We start from the raw sequence: 22,324 nt of genomic DNA, 5'->3' as shown, positions 1-22,324 counted from the left end.
AAAAAAAAAAAGAACAACACCCATCTTTATGCTGCCTACAAGAGACTTCAGATCTAAAGATGCCTAAAGACTGAAAGTGAAAGGATTCAAAAACATATTCCATGCAAAAAAAAAAAACAAAACAAAACATAGGGTAGCAGTGCTTTATCAGATGAAATAGACTTTCTCTTTTGTTACAGTCTTTATCTTTTGTTTTAAAGAAGGGCATTACATAAGTAAAAGGAATCCAACAAGAGGATATAACAATTGTAAATATCTATGTACCTAACATTGGAGCATCTAAATACATAAAGCAACTATTAACAGGCATAAAGAGAAAAATTGACAGAAATACAAGAATAGTAGGGAATTTTACCACCCTACATATATCAATGAATAGATCCTGCAGGCAGAAAATAGGGAAACAGTGTCTTTGAATGACTCATTAGACCAGATGGACTTAACAGATGTAAACAGAACACTGCACCTAAAAACAACAGAATAACATTCTTTTCAAGTACACATGGAATATTTTCCAGACTAGATCACATATAGGCCAAAAACAAGTTTTAATAAATCAGCATCTTTTTTCTCCATAACAGTATGAAAAGTAGAAATCAATCACAAGAAAAAAAACTGGAAAATAAACCCAGAAATATATGGAAGCTAAACAGCATGCTACTGAACAACCAATGGATGGGTCAATGAAGAAATCAAAGAGGAAATCGAAAAATACATGGAAACAAATGAATACACAATGGTCCAAAATCTTTGAGACACAACGATGACAATTCTAAGAGAGGAATTTATAGTGAAACAGGCCCATCTCAAGAAATAAAAACAATCTCAAATAAACTAACCTTACAAATAAAGGAACTAGAAAGAGAACAAAGCCCAAGGTTAAGTAGAAGGAAGGAAATAATAAAGAGCAGAAATAAATGAAATAAGGACTGGAAAAAGAAAAAAAAAGAAAAACAGAAAAGATCAATGGAACCAAGAGCTGGTTCCTTAAAATATAAACAAAATTGATAAGCCTTTGGCCAGACTCAAAAAAAGAGAGGCCCCAAATAAAATCAGAAACAGAAGTAAAAACCAACACCACAGAATGTGTGGTTCTAAGAGACCACCACAAAAAAAAATTATAGACCAACAAATAGGACAACCCAGAAGAAATAGGAAAAAATATAAAATCTGAACAGACCAATTACTAGTAACAAAATTGAGTTGGTAATCAAAACACTCCCAACAAAAGTCCAGTACCAGATGGATTCACAGGTGAATCTACTAAACACTTAAAGAAGAGTCAATACCTATTCACTAGCTATTCCAAAAAAAAAAAAAAAAAAAAAAATAGAAGAGGAAGGAAAGCTTCCAAACATGTTCTTCAGGGCCAGTATTGTCCTGATACCAAAACCAGACAGGGACACTATGAAAAAAATAAAGCTATAGGCCAGTATCCCTGATAAGCACAGATGTAAAAATCCTCAACAAAATCCTAGCACACTGCATTCAGTAGTACATTAGAAGGATCAATCATTCACCTTAAGTGGGATTCATTCCAGGATGCATGCAGGCTTTGATATTAGCATATCAATCAACACGATACCCACATTAACAAAACTAAGAATAAAAATCATACGGTCATCTCAATAGATGCAGAAAAGACATCTGACAAAATTCAACCTTCATTCATAATAAAACTCAACAAAGTGGGGAGTTTAGAGGAAACCTACCTCAACATAATAAAAGCCGTATATGACAAGCTCACAGCTAACCTGCTACTCATGAAAACCTGAGAGCTTTTCCTCTGAGATCAGGAGCAAGACAAGGATGTCCAGTCTTGCCACTTTCATTTAAAATAGAACTGAAAGTCCTAGCCACAGCAATAAGAAAAAGAAATAAAGGTTATCCAGATTGGTAAGGAAGAAGTTAAACTGTCACTACTTGCTTGCCGATGACATGATACTATATGTGTGGAAAACCCTAAAGATTCCACCAAAGGAACTATTAGAAGTGATAAATGAATTAAATGAGGTTGTAGGATACAAAATGAATACACAGAAACTGGTTGTGTTTCTATACACTAATAACAAAGTAGCAGAAAAACTAAGAAAACAATTCTATTTATAACTTCATTAAAAAAGAATACATACGGGGGCACCTGGGTGGCTCAGTCGGTTAAGCATCCGACTTCGGCTCAGGTCACGATCTCGCGGTCCGCGAGTTCGAGCCCCGCATCGGGCTCTGGGCTGGTGGCTCAGAGCCTGGAGCCTGCTTCCGATTCTGTGTCTCCCTCTCTCTCTGCCCCTCCCCCGTTCATGCTCTGTCTCTCTCTGTCTCAAAAATAAATAAACGTTAAAAAAAAATTAAAAAAAAAAAGAATACATATGTACCAGTAAACTAATCCAAGGAGCTGAAAGACCTACACTCTGAAAACTACAAAACATTGGTGAAAGAAACCGAAGACAAACAAATGGAAAGTTATTCCATGCTCATGGATTAGAAAAATATTGTTAAAATATCCATACTACCCAAAGCAATCTGCAAATACAGTGCAACCCCGATCAAAATACCAATAGTATTTTTCACAGAACCAGAAAAAATGATCCCAATATTTGTATGGGCTCACAAAGACCCTGAATGACCAAAGCAATCTTGGGAAAGAACAAAGCTGGAGGTATCACAATCCTGACGTCAAGATATACTACAAAGCTATAGTGATCAAAACAGGATGGTGCTGGCACAAAAATGACAGATCAATGGAACAGAATAGAGAGCCCAGAAATAAGCCCACATTTATATGGTCAATTAATCTCAACAAGAGAGGCAAGAATATACAACAAAGACAGTCTCTTCAACAGATGGTGCTGGGAAAACTGGACAGCTACATGCAAAAGAATAAAACTGGACCGCTTTCTTACACCACTCCAAATGGATTAAGAACTTAGATGTGAGACCTGAAACCATAAAGCTTCTGGAAGAAACATAGGCAGCAATCTACTGAACATGAGCCTTGGCAACATTTTTCTAGATATGTCTCCTAAAAACAAAAATAAACTACTGGGACTACACCAAAAATTAAAAGCTTTTGCACAGCAAAGGAAACTGTCAACAAAATGAAAAGGCAACCTACTGAGTGAGAAAAGATATTTTCAAATGATATATCTGATAAGCAGTTAATATCCAAAATATACAAAGAACTTACACAACTCAACATCAGAAAAATAATCTGATTAAAAAATGGGCAGAGGATCTGAATAGACATCTCTCCAAAGAAAACATAAAGATGGCCAACAGACACATGAAAGGACACATGAAAGGATGCATCACTAATCATCAGGGAAATGCAAATCAAAACCACAATGAAATATCAACACCTATCAGAATAGCTAGTTTCAAAACGGTAAGAAAGAACTGTTGGCAGGAATATGGAGAAAAGGGAACCTTGATGCACTGCTGTTGGGAATATAAATTGGTACAGCCACTGTGGAAAGCAGTATGGAAGTGCCTCAAAAAATTAAAAGCCAATACCCTATGATCCAGTAATTCCACTACTAGGTATTTAGCCAAAGGAAACAAACACACTAATTCAAAAAGATATATGCACCCCTATGTTTAGTGTAGCATTAGCCAAGATATGGAAGCAACCCAAGTGTCCACTGATAGATGAATGGATAAAGAAGATGTGTGTGCGCGTATACACAAATGCATACATACACACAATGGAATATTAGCTATAAGAAAGGATAAGATTGCCATTTGTAACAACATGGATGGACCTAGAACGTAGGATGCTAAGTGAACTAAAATGAAAGAAAAAACAGAAACAGACCCATTAATACAGAGAACTGATGGTTGCCAGAGGGGAGGGGAGTGGGAGATACAGGCTTCCTCTTAGTGAATGAGTAGGTCCTGTGGATGAAAGGTGGAGCATAGGGAACACAGTCAATGTTATTGTCATAGTGTCTTATGGTGACAGTTGGTAGCTACAATTGAGGTGAGCATAGTGTAACATACAGACTTGTTGAATCACTGTGTTGTGTACCCGTAACTAACGTAATGTGGTGTGCCAACTCTACTTCAATTTAAAAAAAAAATGGTCAGAGAGACTGAGACACAGTCTCACAATGAATCTCAGCCCTGGCAAGGTAACCCACCATCAAGAGGGATCTCACAACTCATAATCTCTCCCTGTGGAGTAAAGGCTTTGAACTCCTCTTGTGGTACTACAGCTTCTAAGACCTGAACCTGGGAGATAAGTCCCCAAAACATCTAGCTTTGAAAACCATGGGCCTCATGTCCATGAGACCCACAAGGCTATAGTGATCTGGAAAATAGTTCTTTTTTATTTAATTTTTTATTAAAAAAATAAAGTTTACTTATTTTGAGAAAGGCAGAGACAGTGTGAGTAGGGGAGGGGCAGAGAGAGGTAGAATCCCAAGCAGGCTCTGCACTATCAATGCAGAGCCTGACTCGGGGCTTGAACTCACAAAACCATGAGATCGTGACCTAAGCCAAAACCGAGAGTCAGATGCTTAACTGACCGAGCCCCAGGGGCCCTGAGAAATAGTTCTTAAAGGGCTAGACAGTGCCCTGACTTTTGCAGCTGTCATCCAGGAGACACTCCTTGGCTGCTTGCTCTAGTGTCCAGGGGGTCTTACTTTCATGGGTTCCTCAGGATTTTAACAAACTGAAAAAGAGTTCTTAACCAGCTATACATCAGGGCACAGCAAAGAAGCATCAGACTGAAATACTCTTTAAAAGAAGCTTATTAGCATATCTTTATAGCTATGGCCTGTGGGGCATGCTTTTATTTAAACACTTGTATAGGAGCTGACTACAGTCCTCTCCAGAGACCAGGAGGGCTGGTGGGCACCATCCTTGTGCTCTCCATCTTCACACTTTTCCTCTTCCTGGCCCAAGTTTGCCAGTGTCTCCACGAAAGGAGCTTTTATATTTTTTGGTGCCCTAGGTTTTGTGGCTGCCACCCTGAGAAAACATTCCTTGATAGCTTGGCTCTGGTGTCCAGCAGGGCTTGTGTTCCCGGATTCAGTGGGATGGTAGCAAACAAAGAAATGGTTCTTAACTGGCTGTCATCCCAGAGCTCAGTGCAGAGGGAGCAGACAATAATGCCTGTCACCCAGTCTTCTGCTGAAAGAGGTATATTTGCATACTTTCAAATGTGCTGCTTGAGGTTCTTGCTTTCCATCAGCCTGAATCTAGGTGCTGACTGAGATCCTCCCTCTGGGATACTCACAGGTCTTAGAGCGCCCTCAATTGTTTGGAGCAATTAGGAATAAAATGGGCTGCTTGGACAAACACAAAGTTTTTGAGATAAAGAGCTAGAGCAAGGATGAATAAGTCCTTCAGACTGGGAAGTGTGGCTCTTTTCTCTAACACAACCAACACAGAAAATCAAAGAAAATGAACGAGAGAACATGTCCCAAACGAAATAACAAGATGAAATCTCAGAAAAAGACCTTAATGAAACAGAGATAAGTTACTTACCTGATGAAGATGCTCACTGAGCTCAGGAGAAAATGAATGAACAAAGGGAGAAGTTCAACAAAAAGAAAATATAAGAAAGTACCACATAAGGAGTCATAGAGCTGAAGAACAGTTATTGAACTGAAAAATGCACTGGACGGGTTCAACAACAGATTAGATGAAGCAGAAGAAAGGATCAGTAAACTTCAAGACAGGGCTTTGGAATTCCTCCAATTAGACCAGCAAACAGAAAAAAATAAGAACAAGAGTGAAGATAGCTTAAGGAACTTATGGGACACTATGAAGCTAACTAACGTTCATATTATAAGGGTCCCCAGAGGGAGAAGTGAAAAAGGAGCAGAAAATCTGACAAAATAATGGCTGAAAACATTCCTGATCTGGGGAAGGAAACAGACATCCATATCCAAGAAGTCCAGAGAGTTTCAAAGAAGATGAACCCAAAGAGACCCATGTAAGACACATTATAATTAAAGTGTTAAAAGTTAAAGACAAGGAGAGAATCTTAAAAGCAGAAAAACAACTTCTTACATACAAGGGAACCTCTGTAAGACCATCACTGGATTTGTCAGCAGCAATTTTGCAGGCCAGAAGCGTGTGGAATGATACACTCAAAGTGCTGAAAGGAAAAGAAAAAAACTGCCAACAAAGAATACAGGATGAAGCTGTCCTTCAGTTGAAGAAGAGAAAGTTTTTCACACAATCAAAAGCTAGAGTTCATTACCACTAAAGCAGTCTTACAAGAAATGTTGAGGGGACTACTTTTAGTTGAAACAAAAGGATGTTAATGAGTAACAGGAAAACAAAAAAAGTATAAATCTCACTGCTAAAAGTAAATATATAGTAAAATTCAGAAAAATCTAATTTTGTAAAGGTGATGGGTTCATCATTTATGATGCTAGTATGGAGGTTAAAAGACAAAGTTGTAGGAATAACTATACAGTAATTTGTTATTGGATATACAGGATAAAATGATATAAATTATGGCATCAAAACAAAAATGTTGGGGTGGAGCATAAATATTTAGAGCTTTAGGATGTGTTCAAACTTATTACATTAAAATAAACTACAGTATATAAGTTGTTTTTTTGTAAGCCTCATGGTACCCCAAAGCAAAAGCCTGTAGTATATACACACAAGATAAAGAGAAAGGAATCTAAACACACCACTGCAGAAAATCATTAAGTCATAAAGGAAGAGATCAAGAAAAGAAAGGGATTATAAAACAGAAAACAGTTTTAACAAAATGGCAATAAGTACATACCTGGCCATAATGGCTTTAAATGTAAATGGGGGAACTTGGGTGATTCAGTTGGTTAAGCATCTGACTCTTGATTTCAGCTCAGGTCATGATCTCATGGTTCATGAGTTCAAGCCCTGCATTGGTCTCCATGCTGACAGTATGGAACCTGCTTGGGATTCTTTGTTTCCCTCTATCTCTGCCCCTTCCCTCCCTCCTTGCTCTCTGTCTCTATCAAAATAAATAAATAAGCAAATAAATAAGCAAGTGTGAATGGACTAAATTCTCCCCTCAAAGACATAATGGCTGAATGGATTTTAAAAAACATATCTCTATACAAGATGTATCTATATACTACCTACAAGATGCTTCCGGACAGAAAGTAAAGGGATAAAGATTTTCCATACAAATAGAAATGGAAAGAAAGCAGGGGTAAGCTATACTTCTATCAGACAAAATAGACTTTAAGAAAGACTGTAATAAGAGACAAAGGTTATTTTATAATGATTTTATAGTGTCTCATTTGTCAATGAGACAAATTAAAATGGAAATTCCACATGCTAAAATGTGCGACACAGCTAAAGCATTTCTGTGACAGAAGTTCATAGAGATAAATGCCTACATCAAGAGACCACAATGAGCTCAAATAAACAACCTAACTTTACACCTCAAGAAATTAGAAAAAGAAAAAAGAAAACCCAGATTTAGTAGAAAGGAGATAATAAAAGGATCAATGAACCTAAGAAAAGCTAAAACAGAATTGACAAACCATTAGTTCAACTCATCACAAAAAAAAACAAGGACATCCTTCAAAAAAAAAAATCAGAAATGAAAGAGATGTTAAACTGAGTACCACAGAAAAAAAGGATCATAGGAGACTACTATGAAAAATTATATGCCAGGGCACCTGGGTGGCTCAGCCAGTTAAGCATTGAACTTTGGCTCAGGTCATGACCTCACAGTTCATAACTTTGAGCCCAGCATTGGGCTTTCTCTCTGCTGTCAGCACAGAGCCTGCTTCAGATCCTGTGTCTCCCTCTCTCTCCGTCCCTCCCCTGCACACTCTATCAAAAATATTTTTTTTTAATTTTAAGAAAAGAAAGAATGGATAAATTGTCAGAAACATAAAATCTACCAAGACTAAATCATGAAGAAATAGATAATCTGAACAAACCAATTACTAATAAGGAGACTGAATGAATAATCAAAAACTTCCCAATGGAAGTCCAGGACCAGATGTCTTCACTGGTGAATTCTACCAAACATTTAAAGAAGTATTAATACCAATCCCTCTCAAACTCGTCCAAAAAATAGGAGAGAAGGGAACACTCCAAACTCATTTTACGAGGCCAGCATTGCCTTGATACCAAAACCAGACAAAGATGCCACAAGAAAATTACAAATCATTATCCCTTATCAACATACATGGAAAAATCCTCAACAAAATAATATTAGCAGACTGAATTGAACAATACATTAAAAGGATTATACACCATGATCAAGGGGGGATTTATTCCAGGGATGCAAGGATAGTTCAAAATCTGCATATCAGTGTTATATACCACATTAACAAAATGAAGGATAAAAATTGTATGGTCATTACAATAGATGCAGAAAAAGCATTTGACAGAATTCCACATTTACAAAAAAAACTGGGGTTGGGTATAGAAGCAACACACCTTAACATCATAAAGGTATATATATATATAACAGTTAAGCCCACTGCTAACATCATACATAGTGGTAAAACGCTGAAAACTTTTCTTCTAAGGCCAGAAACAAAAGATTCCCACTCTCCCCACATTTATTCAGTATAATATTGCAAGTCTTACATCAGTTAACGAAGACAGAGAAATAAAAGTCACCCAAATTGCAAAGAAAAAAGTAAAACTGTCACTATTGATGGATTATATACTATAAATAGAAAACCCTTAAGCCTATACCAAAAAAAACAAAAACAAAAAAACAAAAAAAGCCCTGTTAAAACTAATGAATTCAGTAATACTGCAGGATACAATATCAATATGTACAAATTTCTGGCATTTCTATACACTAATGAACTATCAGAAAGAGAAATTAAGACAATACCATTTATAATTTCATCAAAAGAATAAAGTACATAAAATGAATTTAACCAAGTTGAGAGACCTATACATTGAAAACCAAAGACATTGATGAAATTGAAGAAGACACAGATTATGGAAAGGTATTTCATGCTCATGGTTTGGAAGGAAATGATCAGTATTGCCCAAAAAAAAAAAAAAAAAAAAATGTCCATACAGCCTAAAGCAATCTACGTATTCAGTGCAATCCTTATCAAAATCTCAATGGTATTTTTCATACACCTAGAACAAATAATCCTAAAATGTGTATGGAACCACAGAGGATCCTGAATAGCCAAAGCAATCATAAGAAAACAACAAATCTGGGGACTTCACACTTCCTGATTCCAAACTATATTACAAAGCTATAACAATAAAAACAGTATGGTATTGGCATGAAAACAGACACAAAGAGTCATGGAACAGAATAGGGAGCCCAGAAATAAACTCACACTTATGTGGTTGGTTAATTTACAACAGTGGAGCCAAGAATAAACAATGCAGAAAGGACAGTTTCTTCAGCAACTGGGACTGGGAAAATTGGACAGCCAGCCACATGCAGAAGAATGAAACTGGACCACTGTTTTATACCACACATACAAACAAACTCGAAATGGATTAAATGCTTGAACTTAAGAACTGAAATAAGATCCCTAGAAGAAAACAGGTGGTAAGCTGCTTGACATTGGTCTTGGTGATGATTTTTTGGATTTGACACCAAAAGGAAAGGCAGCAGAAGCAAAAATGAACAGTGAGGCTGCACCCTAGAAGGCCTCTGCACAGCAGAGTAAAAGCAACCGTCAACAAAATGAAAAGGCAACCTACTGAGTGGAAGAAAATATGTATCTGGTAAGGGGTTGATATCCAGATAAAGAATTCACGTGACTCAGTAGCAGATAAACAAAAAAATCTTATTAAAAAATGGGCAGAGATGCTGAATGGAGATTTTTCTATAGGGGGCTTTCAGAGGGCCAGCAGGTACATAATACGGTGCTCACGTCGCTAATCATCAGGGACATGCAAATCTAAACCACAAACGCTATCTACCACCTCCCCCCCAATCAGAATGGCTGTTACCAAACAGACAAGAAACAACGTGTTCTCAAGGATGAGGAGTAAAGGCTGTGGAATGTAAATTGTTGCAGCCGCTGTGGAAAACATCATGGAGATTCCTCAAAAACTAAAAATAGAACCACCATGTGATCCAGCAGTTCCTCTCGTAAGCGTTCATCCAAAGAAAATGAAAACAGTAACGCAAAAAGATAGTTGCACGCACCCTCCCACGTACACTGCAGCATTATTTAAAATAGCCAAGGTACGAAAGCCACCTATGTGCCCACCAGCAGATGAACGTGTAAAGAAAAATGTTTTTTTTTTAGCCATAGAAAAAGAAGGAAATTCCACCAGTTATGACAACAGAGGGTCTATCTATGCTAAGGCAGTATGCTAAGCAAGATAAGTCAGAGAAAGAGAGGTACCATATGATCTTACTTATATGTGGATTAAAAAAAAAATCATAGATACAAGGAACTGACTAGTGATTGTCAGAATTGGGAGATGGGGAGTGAAGCTGTTCAAAAGATGTAAACGTTCAATTATCAAATAAGCCCTGGGGATGTAACACAGCTTGATGACTGTAGTTAACAATACTGGGCTGTATACTGAAAGTTGCTAAGCAAATTAAAAGTTCTCATTACAGGAAAAAAAAAAGTCTATCTGTGGTGATGGATTAACTAGGCTTATTTCACAATATACATAAACATCGAAAAATTATGTTGTACACCAGGAACTGATGTTATATATCAACTATATTTTAATAAGAATTGTTTTGGTAAAATAATTTTATTCAAAAATTTTTGAAGAATTTCACAAACAACATAGGCTTTGCCTGTGTGTATCCCTCTTAGTGGTTATATGGAAACTTCCCAAAGGACAGTGAAAGGAGAAGGAGGATGTGTTTTTCTTTAGAACAAAAATCTGATTTCTCATGTGAACCCATTGCCCAATTTCCTTGAATTGCCCCTAATTTTTTTTTTTATTAGTCCCTGGGTTAAAAGCTCTATTGCTGGCTCATTACATAGCAGACAATGCCACAGTAGTTGTGTTTGTGCCAAGGACACAACAAGAAATGACCTTTCTCAGAAAGGAAGTGTGAGGATGAACGTGAACTCCGGTGTGACACTGCCCAGGGTCACTGGGTCAGGGGCAGAATCCCATCCCCTTCACTGGGGAATCTACCCATGTGCCAGGGAATGAACCTACTGACACCCAGATCATTGAAAAAGATGCTTCGGCTCAGACTCCTTTACCTCCCTAACTGCAAACTGTTTATGCTCAAAGTTGCATGAGAAGCTTCTGGGTTGATTACTGCAATTTCAAGTTTTTGAGGATTTCAGAGACATAATCAGATCTCCTGGCTAGCTGCCTTAAGCAGATTCATTTATCTAATGCCATTCTGTTCCATAAATAGCAAAGGGGGGAACCACTGGCTTCCAGTGAGTCAGCTAGCCTGCACTGCTTCAAAGAGAAAGGAAGGTGACCCCGAGGTACATTGCTGCTGTCACAGAAGGCAGTCCTGAGAGACAAAAGCCAGGGCAGAGAGAGGCTTCCAAGGAAGGAGGGCACATAGGGTATTGTTTCAACTCTGGAAAGATCATCTGGGGAGGGGTTTCCTGAGACATCTCCAACCATTCATTCTCAGCCTCTAGTGTTCCTGGTCAAGTCAGACGAGCAGACGAGAGAGTCCGGAAACAGCTACCGCAGCCAGGAGGACACAAGAAAGCAGCTCCGTGTTTGGTCTACGCGACTTGTCTTTCAAACAGACAAGACCCTGCTTCTTCTGTACAGAGCTGGGGAATACCACCAGGGAATACCAGATGTGCTGCAAACACATCCCACGTGTGCTCAGCCCGAGAGCTGGGGTGTGGAGGCTCGCAGCCACCCTCCTGCAGCTCCCTGCCCCCAGACCCTGTCATTACCACCAGCCAACACCGGTCCAGTTGGAGCCCCACCTGCCCAGCTGGCACTTCCACGGTGCACCTGGGCCCCCCTCTGGTGACAAACACCAGGTGCCTCCTCCTCTCTTCAAAGCAGCATAATTTAGGGTTTATCTGAATTCCTGCCTTCATAATGGAGTAAAAATAAGAGAGCACAGGTAGGTTTGTTAAACAAGCACAGCGATGACAATACCTGCCATCAAGTGTTCCTCCTCTGCCAGTTGTTCCTGGTTTTAAGTCAAAGTTAACACCACACTGTCCCTGACAGCGGAAAGATTGAGATGTCTCCTAGCACTTTCTTTCTTGGGAAGCTTGGCCTTTGGCTTCTCAGGAAGTAATATTCAGAGGCTCCCTTTTTCAAGCATACTGAGAATGCAAACATGCTCGCCAAGAGCGTGCTCCTCGAATAAGGCTCCAAAGATGGACGTGATATGGTAATGTGTAAGAAAATTTCCAAATAAGAAAATACACTGGGGCACCCCGGGGAATTGGCCCTGGTAGACATTTTAATTAATAAACATTGCCTCTCCCCTCCCAAAGCATCCTCCATCCCCGAGGACTTCCTTCTGTAAAGAGTTTCATGATTTATCTTCTCTTGTTTGGCCAAACTCCGGCGAGTAAGAAAATCAGTTTGCCTCCCCGACAGCCACCTCGCTGTGATACCTCTTGGGCACAGCTGTGCCTTCAGAGGCTGCTCCTGTCCCCATCCCAAAGGTAGGACTCTTCATGCTTACCCTTCCAGAGTCAGAAGGGCTGGGTGGGAGTCCGGGAGATGCCGGGGCATGGAGAAGCAAGCCCTACTGAGTGGATCGTACCTCCAGCAGGAACCAGCTCGGCTCCAAGTCTTCTTGCCGTGTTCAGCAAGGTCCCCCGTGCACATAAAAGCTGGGGCCGCTGCAAACTGAAGTGTCATGGTGAGGACAGCCTTGTGGAGTGCTATCTTTAGAAGACTGACACCGAACCCACTCACAACCTGCACTAAAAGCACTCTGCGTCACATTCTTCAAGCGTCAATAATTTCAGACCGTCAGAAATCTCAATTGCCGCTTTCACCTTTAGCTCCTTAAGCCACCCTTGGCAGAATGATTTGGGAATTTCAGGATGCTCTCCAGAGCCTGGAGGGCAGGAGTAGAATCGGCAGGACAAGGGTACACATCCACGCTACAGGATGTAGAGACTGAGAATTAAGGAGAGGATCAGGAAGGGTGGACAGCAAAGCCATACAAAATCCTGAATATCTGAACTGATGTTTAAGAAACTCATGCGAGCAACTGAAAATACAGCTTACTTGACATGAATCTTAAAAAGTGAAAGACTACAGCAGTATCTTCCAAATGCTCTTTCTGCCACCAGTCTTGCCTCCCCTCCCCATCCAGTCCTTTCTCCTTTAGCCTGCTGCCACAGATTTGGCCATGCCACCATCTTGCTTTCAGGCCTTTGGGTTTTGAAATGCAGGTGCCTTATACATACTACATGATTTGGGGTCCACCACGACAAGACTCCTCTCGCCTCTCAGAGCTCACCTCTTGGCTTTGGTTCTTGCCTCCAGCCTCTGATCAGGCTGCTTTTGTGCCTGAGTGTGGTTCCATGCTTCACCTGTTGCCCTCCAGGTGGCAAACACTTCTTCCACTTCTAAGATTTCATCCAAGTGTGACCCTACCTTTCCCCATGCTGCCTCACCCCTATTCAACCTCTCCCTCCTCTGTGCCTTAACATGGCTTGTATATTGCCATTCACTTTATCATCAGAGCTCACTTTATTATACTTGAACATTGTATTGTTAATTGTTGGGGGCTAAGACCATGTCTTACGCAAAATTATCTGGCCTGGCCCTCCAGACATTTCTCACACCAAAGAGCACATAGAAAATGATAATATTTATATAGTGCAACAGGCTGCTGGTGAAAGAGATCCAGATCTCAGCTCGCCTTTGATAACCCATTCAAAGCATAAACACACCAGTGAGGAAGCCCTGCATAAAAGACCCTCCTTGATGTTGATTGAAAGAATGAGTCAGTGAGTCTGTTTATAAGATTAAGAGATATCAGGGCCCCTGGGTGGTTCAGCCATTAAGCATCTGACTCTTGATTTTGGCTCAGGTCACGATCTCATGGCCGTGGTATCAAGCCCCACATCAGCGCAGATCCTGTTTGGGATTCTTTCTCTCCCTCTGTGCCCCTCCCCCACATGTGCGTGCTCTCTCTCAAAATAAATTTTAAAACTTTAAAAAAAAATTGCAATATCTGCAATTAGGCAAAGATCTTAGAAATCGATGAAAGGAATGGTCATATATTCATATATTTGTTGGTCAAAATAACTCCAACAATTAAGACTTCAACATAAAGAGAAGTATGTAGATTTCTTACCCAGTTAGTCAAGGTCTCCTTGACCACTATGGCACTAGACTCCATTTGCAACTTATCTTCTGTCACTGCTTTTCATGCACCTGCACTGTAATCAAGCCAGACTACCAGTGCCCCCTGCAAGTTCCTTGCTTACCTGCCAACAGTCAGCCTCTGTTTGAGTTGGCCTCTCTCCAGAACAGCCTCCTCTCCACTCATGCCATCCACCAGGAGAACAGCTGCCCATCTCAAAGGCTCACTTTGAGGGCCACCTCCCCTGAAGACTCCTCTGCTCCTACCGGGTAGGCATGGTCTTGCCCTCATAGCCCTATTATTGTGCCCCTCATCACAGTCTCGTTCTTGTCTGACCAATTTCTTTTTTGTCTCCTATCCTTTCAATGAAATGTAAGTTTCATGCGGTCAAAGACTGAGTCTCATTGCAGTCCTTTCTCCTTTGCCTGTAACAGATGCACGATAAATGTATATTACATTCAACTATTCCCCAAGTGCTGTGGGAAGACTCAGTTCCCATTTAATAGGGAGGTAAGAGTGCTTGTTGTGTAGGGAAGGGCCGGTGTCTCATAGCCTGCTGGGTGCCAGGAAATATCTCTAATAGTAAACCATCCTCCTAATCCTTATCTCAAGGATTCATAAATCAGATGATCCTGTACTTAATAGAGCCAAACCTGCTAGTCCCAAAACCATTATTTCATGGAAACTTGGCATAGTAAGGTTGGCCCGTAAGCTTGGGCACTGAGCTAGGCCAGGCGGAGAATCTCAGAGAAGCAGACCCAAGTGCGAATGTGCAGCGGAAAGAGAAGTCCCCAGTTCTGTGCAACGGAAGCAGGTTCTTGGTGCGCCACAGGGAGGGTGGGGGAATAGCACAACAGGGTGAGGTGTTAAAGGCAGAGAGACGGCTTATCCAAGGTCTGTGGGGCATCCACGGTGTCAGGCAGTAGTCAACAGCCCCCTTTCCTGTCCAGGTCCTGGAAGGCAAGGTCTGTGGAGGATCGGTGGCCCCAGACGGCAAGTAAATAAATGCTAATTTCCTGATAGCCCCTCACTCGTCACAGATATACTGCCCTGAGCCACGGGCCACCCCTAGGATATGTCCTGGCAATCACACATGTACTGGAATCAAGTCCCGTGTTTTCTGAGCCGAGATGCTCTGTGCTACCCCACCCTGATCGCCCTCATCTTCCCATGCGTTACATGCAAATAGTGGTGCTCTGGTTGGAGAGAAACACATCCTCCCAGCATCCTGTTTGCACTTACTGGTAATTCTTATCTCCCTCCTCCGTGCGCAGCCCAACCCTCATTCTTGTGGCTAATCCGCTGAGCAAGCAGTTACTCCCTGCAAGGCCAGGGCCTGCATCTCCTCCCAGGTTCAGAGAGGGCTCCTCAGGCTGAGATGAGCCACACTCTCCCCAGCTCTGCCGCCTCTGTCTTCGCGTTAGAGTTCGGAGAAGGAAATTCCTGGTCTTGTTTGATGGCCGTGACCCTGCTGGAATTTTCTAGTGACCAGGAAGTGTGTCTCGTGACAGTCCCGCCCACCGCTAACCTGATGCGCCCTCTTCCCCCTACAGGCGCAAAGGGTGCACAGGAAGTTTCCGAAACCCGGCAGAACTCAGCCCCCGTCAGAGCAGAGACCTCATCCCGCGCCTCCGCCGAGCACCGCGGCCCCGGCCCCGGCCCCGAGCAGCACACCTGGCGGCAGCCAGCAGCCCCTGCCGGAAGGGTCACACCTGGGGCCCGGCCCCACGGGCCTGCCTCCTGGGCCCCAACGAGCCAGCGGCCCTCCCAGCCTCCCCTGGTCTTTCCAGAGAAGCAAGTCCTTGTTTTGTTTGCCCACGGGAGACCCCTCCCCGGGCTCCTCGGCCCTACCACAGTGGTTCTCAAACACAGGTGACGCGGGGCACAGGGCATCGGAGTGGAGGCATGGCTGCCTCCTCTCCATCGATGACTTGGAGGGGGCCCAGGAGACGGACGTGGACACGGGCCTCCGCCTGTCCTCCTCGGACCTCTCTGTGGTCTCTGCGTATTCCGCACCCAGTAGGTTCTGCGGCACCGGGGAAGCAGCCCTCCCCTCTGCAAGATGCGGCGGCCACTGGTCCAAGCCCAGGGGTTCCAGAGACGGACCACTGCCCGCTGGGGGCGGGGTGACCACAGACACCTCCTGGGCTTCCCTCCCTTTCTTCACCAAAGGGCCCGCCAGCTCCTCCGCGACAGCTGCTGCTTCTCCCACTGCTTCCGGCCCCTCCTCGCTGACAGAGTCCGCGCCAGAGCCTCCCTGTGCTGCTCCCAGCGCCGAGCAGACCGGCGGGGATGCCCCACCGCCCCCAGCGTTGGCCGGACCTGTGGACAATGCCATAGAGGAATTCTACATCTGAACACCCTCTGCCCTTGCTTTTCAGACACACTGGCTCGGGTCCTACTGGCCCCGCTGGGGCCCGAACCCCGCCCGCGTTCTCAGCCCCGCTCCCCGGTCTGTCTGGGATCCGGCTCATCACACGTTGGCCGCACGGCCCATGCTTACCTGAGAAGGGGCAGGTTTCTAGACACTCGGTGGAAAAAAACCAGCGTTTTTATGCAAATAAATTCTCAAGCTTCTGTTGTAAAAATTTTTTGAATCCTCCGTTCTCTTTGAGATACGGTCTAGTGCACTTAATACAATTTAAATGCTTCCTATAATTATTTGAAATGAAAAGAAAACCTAGTCAGCCGGAGCTGATTTGGCAATTTTTCATGCTGTGAAGGAAAAACAAAGCCAAAACGTTGAATGTGGGAAAGATACTAAGTGACCTGTAGGAGAGATTAGTGCACCATAACGTAATGTACAGCTTACTGGATTCTGCGTACGTATTTGCATTACCAGGGACCAGTGGCCCTGAGAATTTCCAGGGAGTGCTTAATAGTGAAAAACCTCAGCTTGATAAAACAGTAAACATATATCAGACTATGGTAGCGTCTCACTTGGATGCCGTGCGACATCGGGAAATCTGGATTTATGCGAAGGTAGCTAATATATTTTAGAAGGATTTATCCTGAGTGACAGACTCTGTGATTTGAGTTCCCAAAACCAGACTGGCATCCACCTTTCAGTGACACCTTCACCATAACAAGGAGAGTCTGCGGAGGACCACTCCACTACCCGGATTTATTTGGATCACTGAAGAATTGCTCATTGGAGTAGGTAGTGTTAAGATTCTTCAACTTTAAAACCCACAGTCCAAGGGCTACGTATATACGTCTCTATATAAATGACAGGAGCCACATTTTATACCACTGTCTCCAATAAACGTGCATTGTCACACACCCTGATCTTTTCGTCCTTAAATAATTTGTAACATTTTTTAAGCGGCATTTCGATTGCACAGATTAATAAATGCCCCCGTCTTCTCCAAATGGGAAGCTTTACAGGAAATGCCGCCCTGGACGAACACTTTCATTGCTAGCCTCCCATGAGTACATAGAAGCCTTAACTGAAGCAGGAGCTCTAGCCCAACCTTAGCCTTTTCTGCCTGTTTGTTGTCTGCCTCTGTCAAGCTTGAATGGTAGTTCAGTGTCACCTTTCTCACTCCAGTGAGGGTATGTTTACAGTTCCAAACGCAGCAGTGCCAAGTGCTTTCACCTTTGGGAAAGAAGGGCATGGATTTATTTGCCTTGCTCATTTCCTCATCGGGTGCTCCTCGCCTACATGACTCGTAGCCCAGCTCTCACCTCTCTGGAAGTGCCCAGACCAGTCCAGACACCGCCTCAGAATCCTCGTCGACACTGTCCTCCAAGCTGCCGTTAAGCCTCTGCCTTCCCTGTAACGAGAAGCTCAGATCCTGTCCCAAACATCCCGGATATTCCCGGCCTCCCAAATCATAATATGCTCCATTTTAAGTAAATAAAAACATGATCTCTTATAATTCTGGGCCAGGAGAGAGCAAACTTTTTTCTAGAAAGGGCTAGGTAATGAACATGTTAGGTTTTGCCAGCCATTGGGTTTCTGTTGCAACTACTCAACTCTGTCATCACAGTGCGAAAGCAGCCATGGAAGATGTGTATGTGAATGGGCGTGGCTGAGTTCCAGTAGAGCTTTCTTCACAAGAACCGGCCTAAGCCTCGTGCTGGACTGAGGTTGATTTACGATCTCAGGCACAGTCCACAGTAAAGCTTCTCAGTCTGCAGCCCTCTGCTGCTGTGGGGTCCTCACGTCATGCCAGTGACTACAGAACCACAGGGCTCAGAGCAGTGAGGGACTTCTTTCTGCTGAGATGGTTCCTAGAAAGCCACTAGCTGTGTACCTCCCCTCCGGAAATGTGACTCACGGCAGCTGAGGATGAGAAACATGTTAACGTTAGGGAAGAGAAAACTCCGAGGTGTCGATGCAGCCTCTGAGGAACAGGAGGCAAGCTCGTGCGTAGCAAAGGTCCATGAGACATAAAGAAGTGGACCAACTGCCAAGTTTGGTTCCTCCTGGCTTCCCCCCCCCACCAGTACCCTTATTATACTTGCATGCACCCCCAGGATTGCTTCGGAGCCCAACCCTGATGCTGTCTGATCCGATCCCTTCTTTGTGACCCACCCTCGGCACAGTCCAGTCTACCCAGTTCAGCGACCCCAAAGGATGTCAGCGATGCCATTTAAAAGCAGGAAACGCAAGATGCCCCTGTAACACAAGGGGAGCACTGAGGGAAGCCCACTACACACATTCATGCATTCCCCCCCCGCCTTCCCTCCCAGGCTGTGGTCAGAAGTGCCCGTACACCCTGTGCAGAAGAATGTCACAGAGAGATGTTGACAAAGCCCCAGCTTCAACTTCTGGCTGTGCACCAGCATTTTCCTCATCCAGGAAGTCTCCTGACACGCACTGGGGGATCCTCATTACTTTTGTCATGATAGATGCTGACATACTGTAAATGCTCAATAAATTTGTTCAATTGAAACACACGAGGCAGTCTCAAATTATTTCCCTCCTGGATTAGGCTCTGTGGTGTAGGAAATCTAGATTTTAGCCCTAGTTTTTTGTCATTTAATGGAGCCCAATCTCTTGTTGACCTTATATCTCCCCCCAGCGTTGCACAGGCGGTGGGGCATGGTGCCACATGTCCTGGTCTAGGACAACCCATCTCTTGTCTCTTTTCCAAAAAGACTCCCCAAATTACTGCTTATGGTCCCACCGTGGTCTACTCTAAATACCACCCAGTATGGGCTAGAAAGATCAAATGCTTCTTAGGTAGTTCCTAACTGACCTGCCAGCCCCTACAGAAATCATCTTGGGTCACCCATGGGGGGTGGGTTGGTGAGCTACCAAAGATAATTTTGTGATCGGAGGGCTGACGTGTGTACAAAATGGAATATAGTCCTGGGTGTTCTTTGAGCCCTGTGACCCAAGAACAGGGGAACGGTCACACGGAAGTCAGTGGGACCGTGCTGTAAAGTGCGTTCCAAGTAAGACCAAATGTTTACTTTTATTGGGAAAACCATGTAAATCAGGAAAAATACAGGAGTCTTTCTTTCCCCCTGCTGGAGTCTGTGTAGATGAATGAATTCTCCAATTCATCAGGTAAGAAACACCTAAGTAGATTCAGAATTCCTGGAAGAGATTCTTTAGGACAAATAAAAGTAATCGTGAAGAGCTCCTCCCTCCCAAACCCCCAGAATGCTATCAACGAGCCATTGTGGTCAATGATCTCAAATCTGAATTTCAGGAGAGCAGTGGAGAGAGCTAAATAGTCCTCTTTCCCCCTCCCTGCCCACCACATCTCTCCGTGTTTCTGGTCTCAACACAAATGCCTCTTATGATTTATAGGGTTCTGTTTCTCTTTAATTCCTTGGAAATATAATTGATCAGATACAGTAGAGGCTTGAGAAAAATAACATGAGAAATTGACTTTACCTTATAAAAATGGATTCAGGAGGGGTCAGGAACCTGAATTTAAAGATTTTTATATAATTAAACTCTTCCAACTTTTACTGAAGGCTGTTTTCTAATCCTGGGCATAGAAGTCTAGATACAAAATGTCTTTAAATCACATAATTTGAGTGAATAACGGAAGAAATATCAATGGTAATGTTGGCACACTTTGGTCTTTAATAATTTTTCTAGAGATGTGATAACTATTGTCCAATTATGTGCCCAAAATTAGGATCAACATATCCATTTCAGAAGTCTCCAGAGTTATTTGGTGAAACTGAAAAGGCCCCTTCTCTGGGTCCCTATGGCATGCTTTCTGAACTCTCCATCTGTGATGAGGGTCCCACTCCCAGCTGCCTAAGATGATATAGAAAAAATGCTTAGCTAGATGAGGCACAGGCCCCAACTGGCCTAGTCCAGTTGGAGATTGCTGCAACCACCCCGTTATTTGAAACACTGGTCTTATAAGTTGAGCATCTGGAAGAAGCCAGCCAGGTTCCCCGAGGTCAGCCTTGCCCAATCTCTAGAACAAAGGTCAGAGCATTTTGGAACAGGAGCAACTCCACATGTGTGTGGCACAGTCCAAGAAAGGGCCTGATGAACGAAATCCTTCAGGCCAACTCACCTCCCTAGCTAGCTGGCTGTGGGAAAGCTTTGGTGCCACCTGCTGGCCGCCATGCCCAGGAGGGCCAGCAACCACCCTTTTCGTTGAAGACGGCTCCACCCAGATGAACGAGAAAGCATTTCATTTCCACTTATTATTCTGCATTTATTTTATTTCTACAAGGTATCACAGCAACTGAAATCACGACTGAAGACAATGCAAATAGAAGTAGAAAAGCAGGGCTAAGGGCTAAAGGGTCCATAAATAATGCCAACCATAACGAAAGAAAAACCTAACTGTTGTGGATGACTCTCCCAGAAGCCAAAGCAAAAAGGGAAACGTGAGTAGCCTGGTTCTCACATAGGATTTGAAAATCTAGTGACATTGCCTTAAATTCATTATAATTTAAGTTGCCTTGATGGTATTCCTCAATGGGAACCAAGTTTTCCTTAGCACAGATTTCTAAAAATCACTTAGAAAGGGATTTCCAGGAGTGATTTTCTCTCAAGGGATACCAGTTTGGTCCAAGTTGATAGCTTTCTTGATTGAAGGATGGAATTTACAAGATCTGGAGGAGCAGACACAACCATGGGTTGACTGAGCCTTGCTAGACATCTCCAGCCACACTGTGGGGAGAGGGCAGAAAGCCTGAAGGCTGGCTTCCTCCACTCTGGAGACCAAATCTATAGTTTGGCACGTGGAGGGCAGGTGATGAGGCCAACATCCCACTGAGAAAGCAGAGGCTTCTACCCATGGTACACGCAAAGAGAGACCACATCTTCTGGAGGCCCCTCTGCATCCTCACCCATGCTCTGTGGTTCCAAAGTCTACTCCACTCTCTACCCCTCTCCCTGGCACTTGGAAGCCCTTCCTGATAAGTTACAGATCCCCTCAGCATCCCTCCCCGAGCTTCCTGAGAATTGATACGAATTCAGGTCCCCGTACTTCTTTCTTCATTGCTCTGAAGAGATTCACTTATTCATCCAACAAGCATTTACTGAGCTCCACTACGTGTCAGGCTGGGTGCTCAGGACCCGGGACTGAACAGAAGAGACGTCGTCTCTCCCTCAGAGAACCAGCCGCCCCTACTACCATCATTAATGTTTAGATTTTATAGTCCCGCTGATCGTTCTGATGGAATTAACCTCTGGTGCAAGTACCTACGTGTTCAGATTTTGGCATCAAGCAGGCCTGGCTTCCAATTCTGACCATCACCCACTGTGTGAGCTGAGGGCAAGTTATTTCACTCTCCTGGGCCTCAGTTTCACCATCTGTAAGATACGGACAACAATACCTACCTTGGGGGATAATTAGGAGACTTAAATTGCGTAATTTGCATGAAAGCCCTGCGATGCCTACAGCACAGCCATACTGAGTGAAGGCTGAGGTTCTTTCCTCCTACACTGGGGCTGCAGGATGGCACGTGTTCTGACCCCGGGGCTCCAGGCTCCTCACATTCCCTAGTGCAGGGAGCACGGCGAGGGCTGGCTTCCCAGCGCTTTTTACAACACAAGTTCCGCCGTCCCCTCGCCACCGTCTCTCTGGACGATTCCCCCCGACAGGAAAATGCCTGTCCGTCATCACATCCTCAGCTTCCCGGCTTCTGTCTCTCCTCCATCTCAAGCGGCTGCTGGCAAAGCCAGACCTTGTG

General features: G+C 43.4%; 1 protein-coding gene across 1 annotated transcript in view; it reads left to right on the top strand.

Annotated features, from left to right (window-relative positions):
- Positions 1 to 18,174, top strand: part of FAM124A (family with sequence similarity 124 member A) — a 97,459-nt gene extending 79,285 nt beyond the window's left edge. The window contains exon 4 of the mRNA XM_049647444.1: positions 15,751 to 18,174. Within this exon, the coding sequence (XP_049503401.1) occupies positions 15,751 to 16,554 (804 nt within the window). The 3' untranslated portion in view covers positions 16,555 to 18,174. The remainder of the gene's footprint in view (positions 1 to 15,750) is intronic.
- The last annotated feature ends 4,150 nt before the right edge of the window (positions 18,175 to 22,324 follow it).

This window comes from Panthera uncia (assembly GCF_023721935.1).
Source record: "Panthera uncia isolate 11264 chromosome A1 unlocalized genomic scaffold, Puncia_PCG_1.0 HiC_scaffold_16, whole genome shotgun sequence".
In the NCBI taxonomy this organism is placed as follows: Eukaryota; Metazoa; Chordata; class Mammalia; order Carnivora; family Felidae; genus Panthera; species Panthera uncia.
Note: the sequence above shows the minus strand (reverse complement) of the source record. Positions and strands in the feature narration are given on the sequence as shown.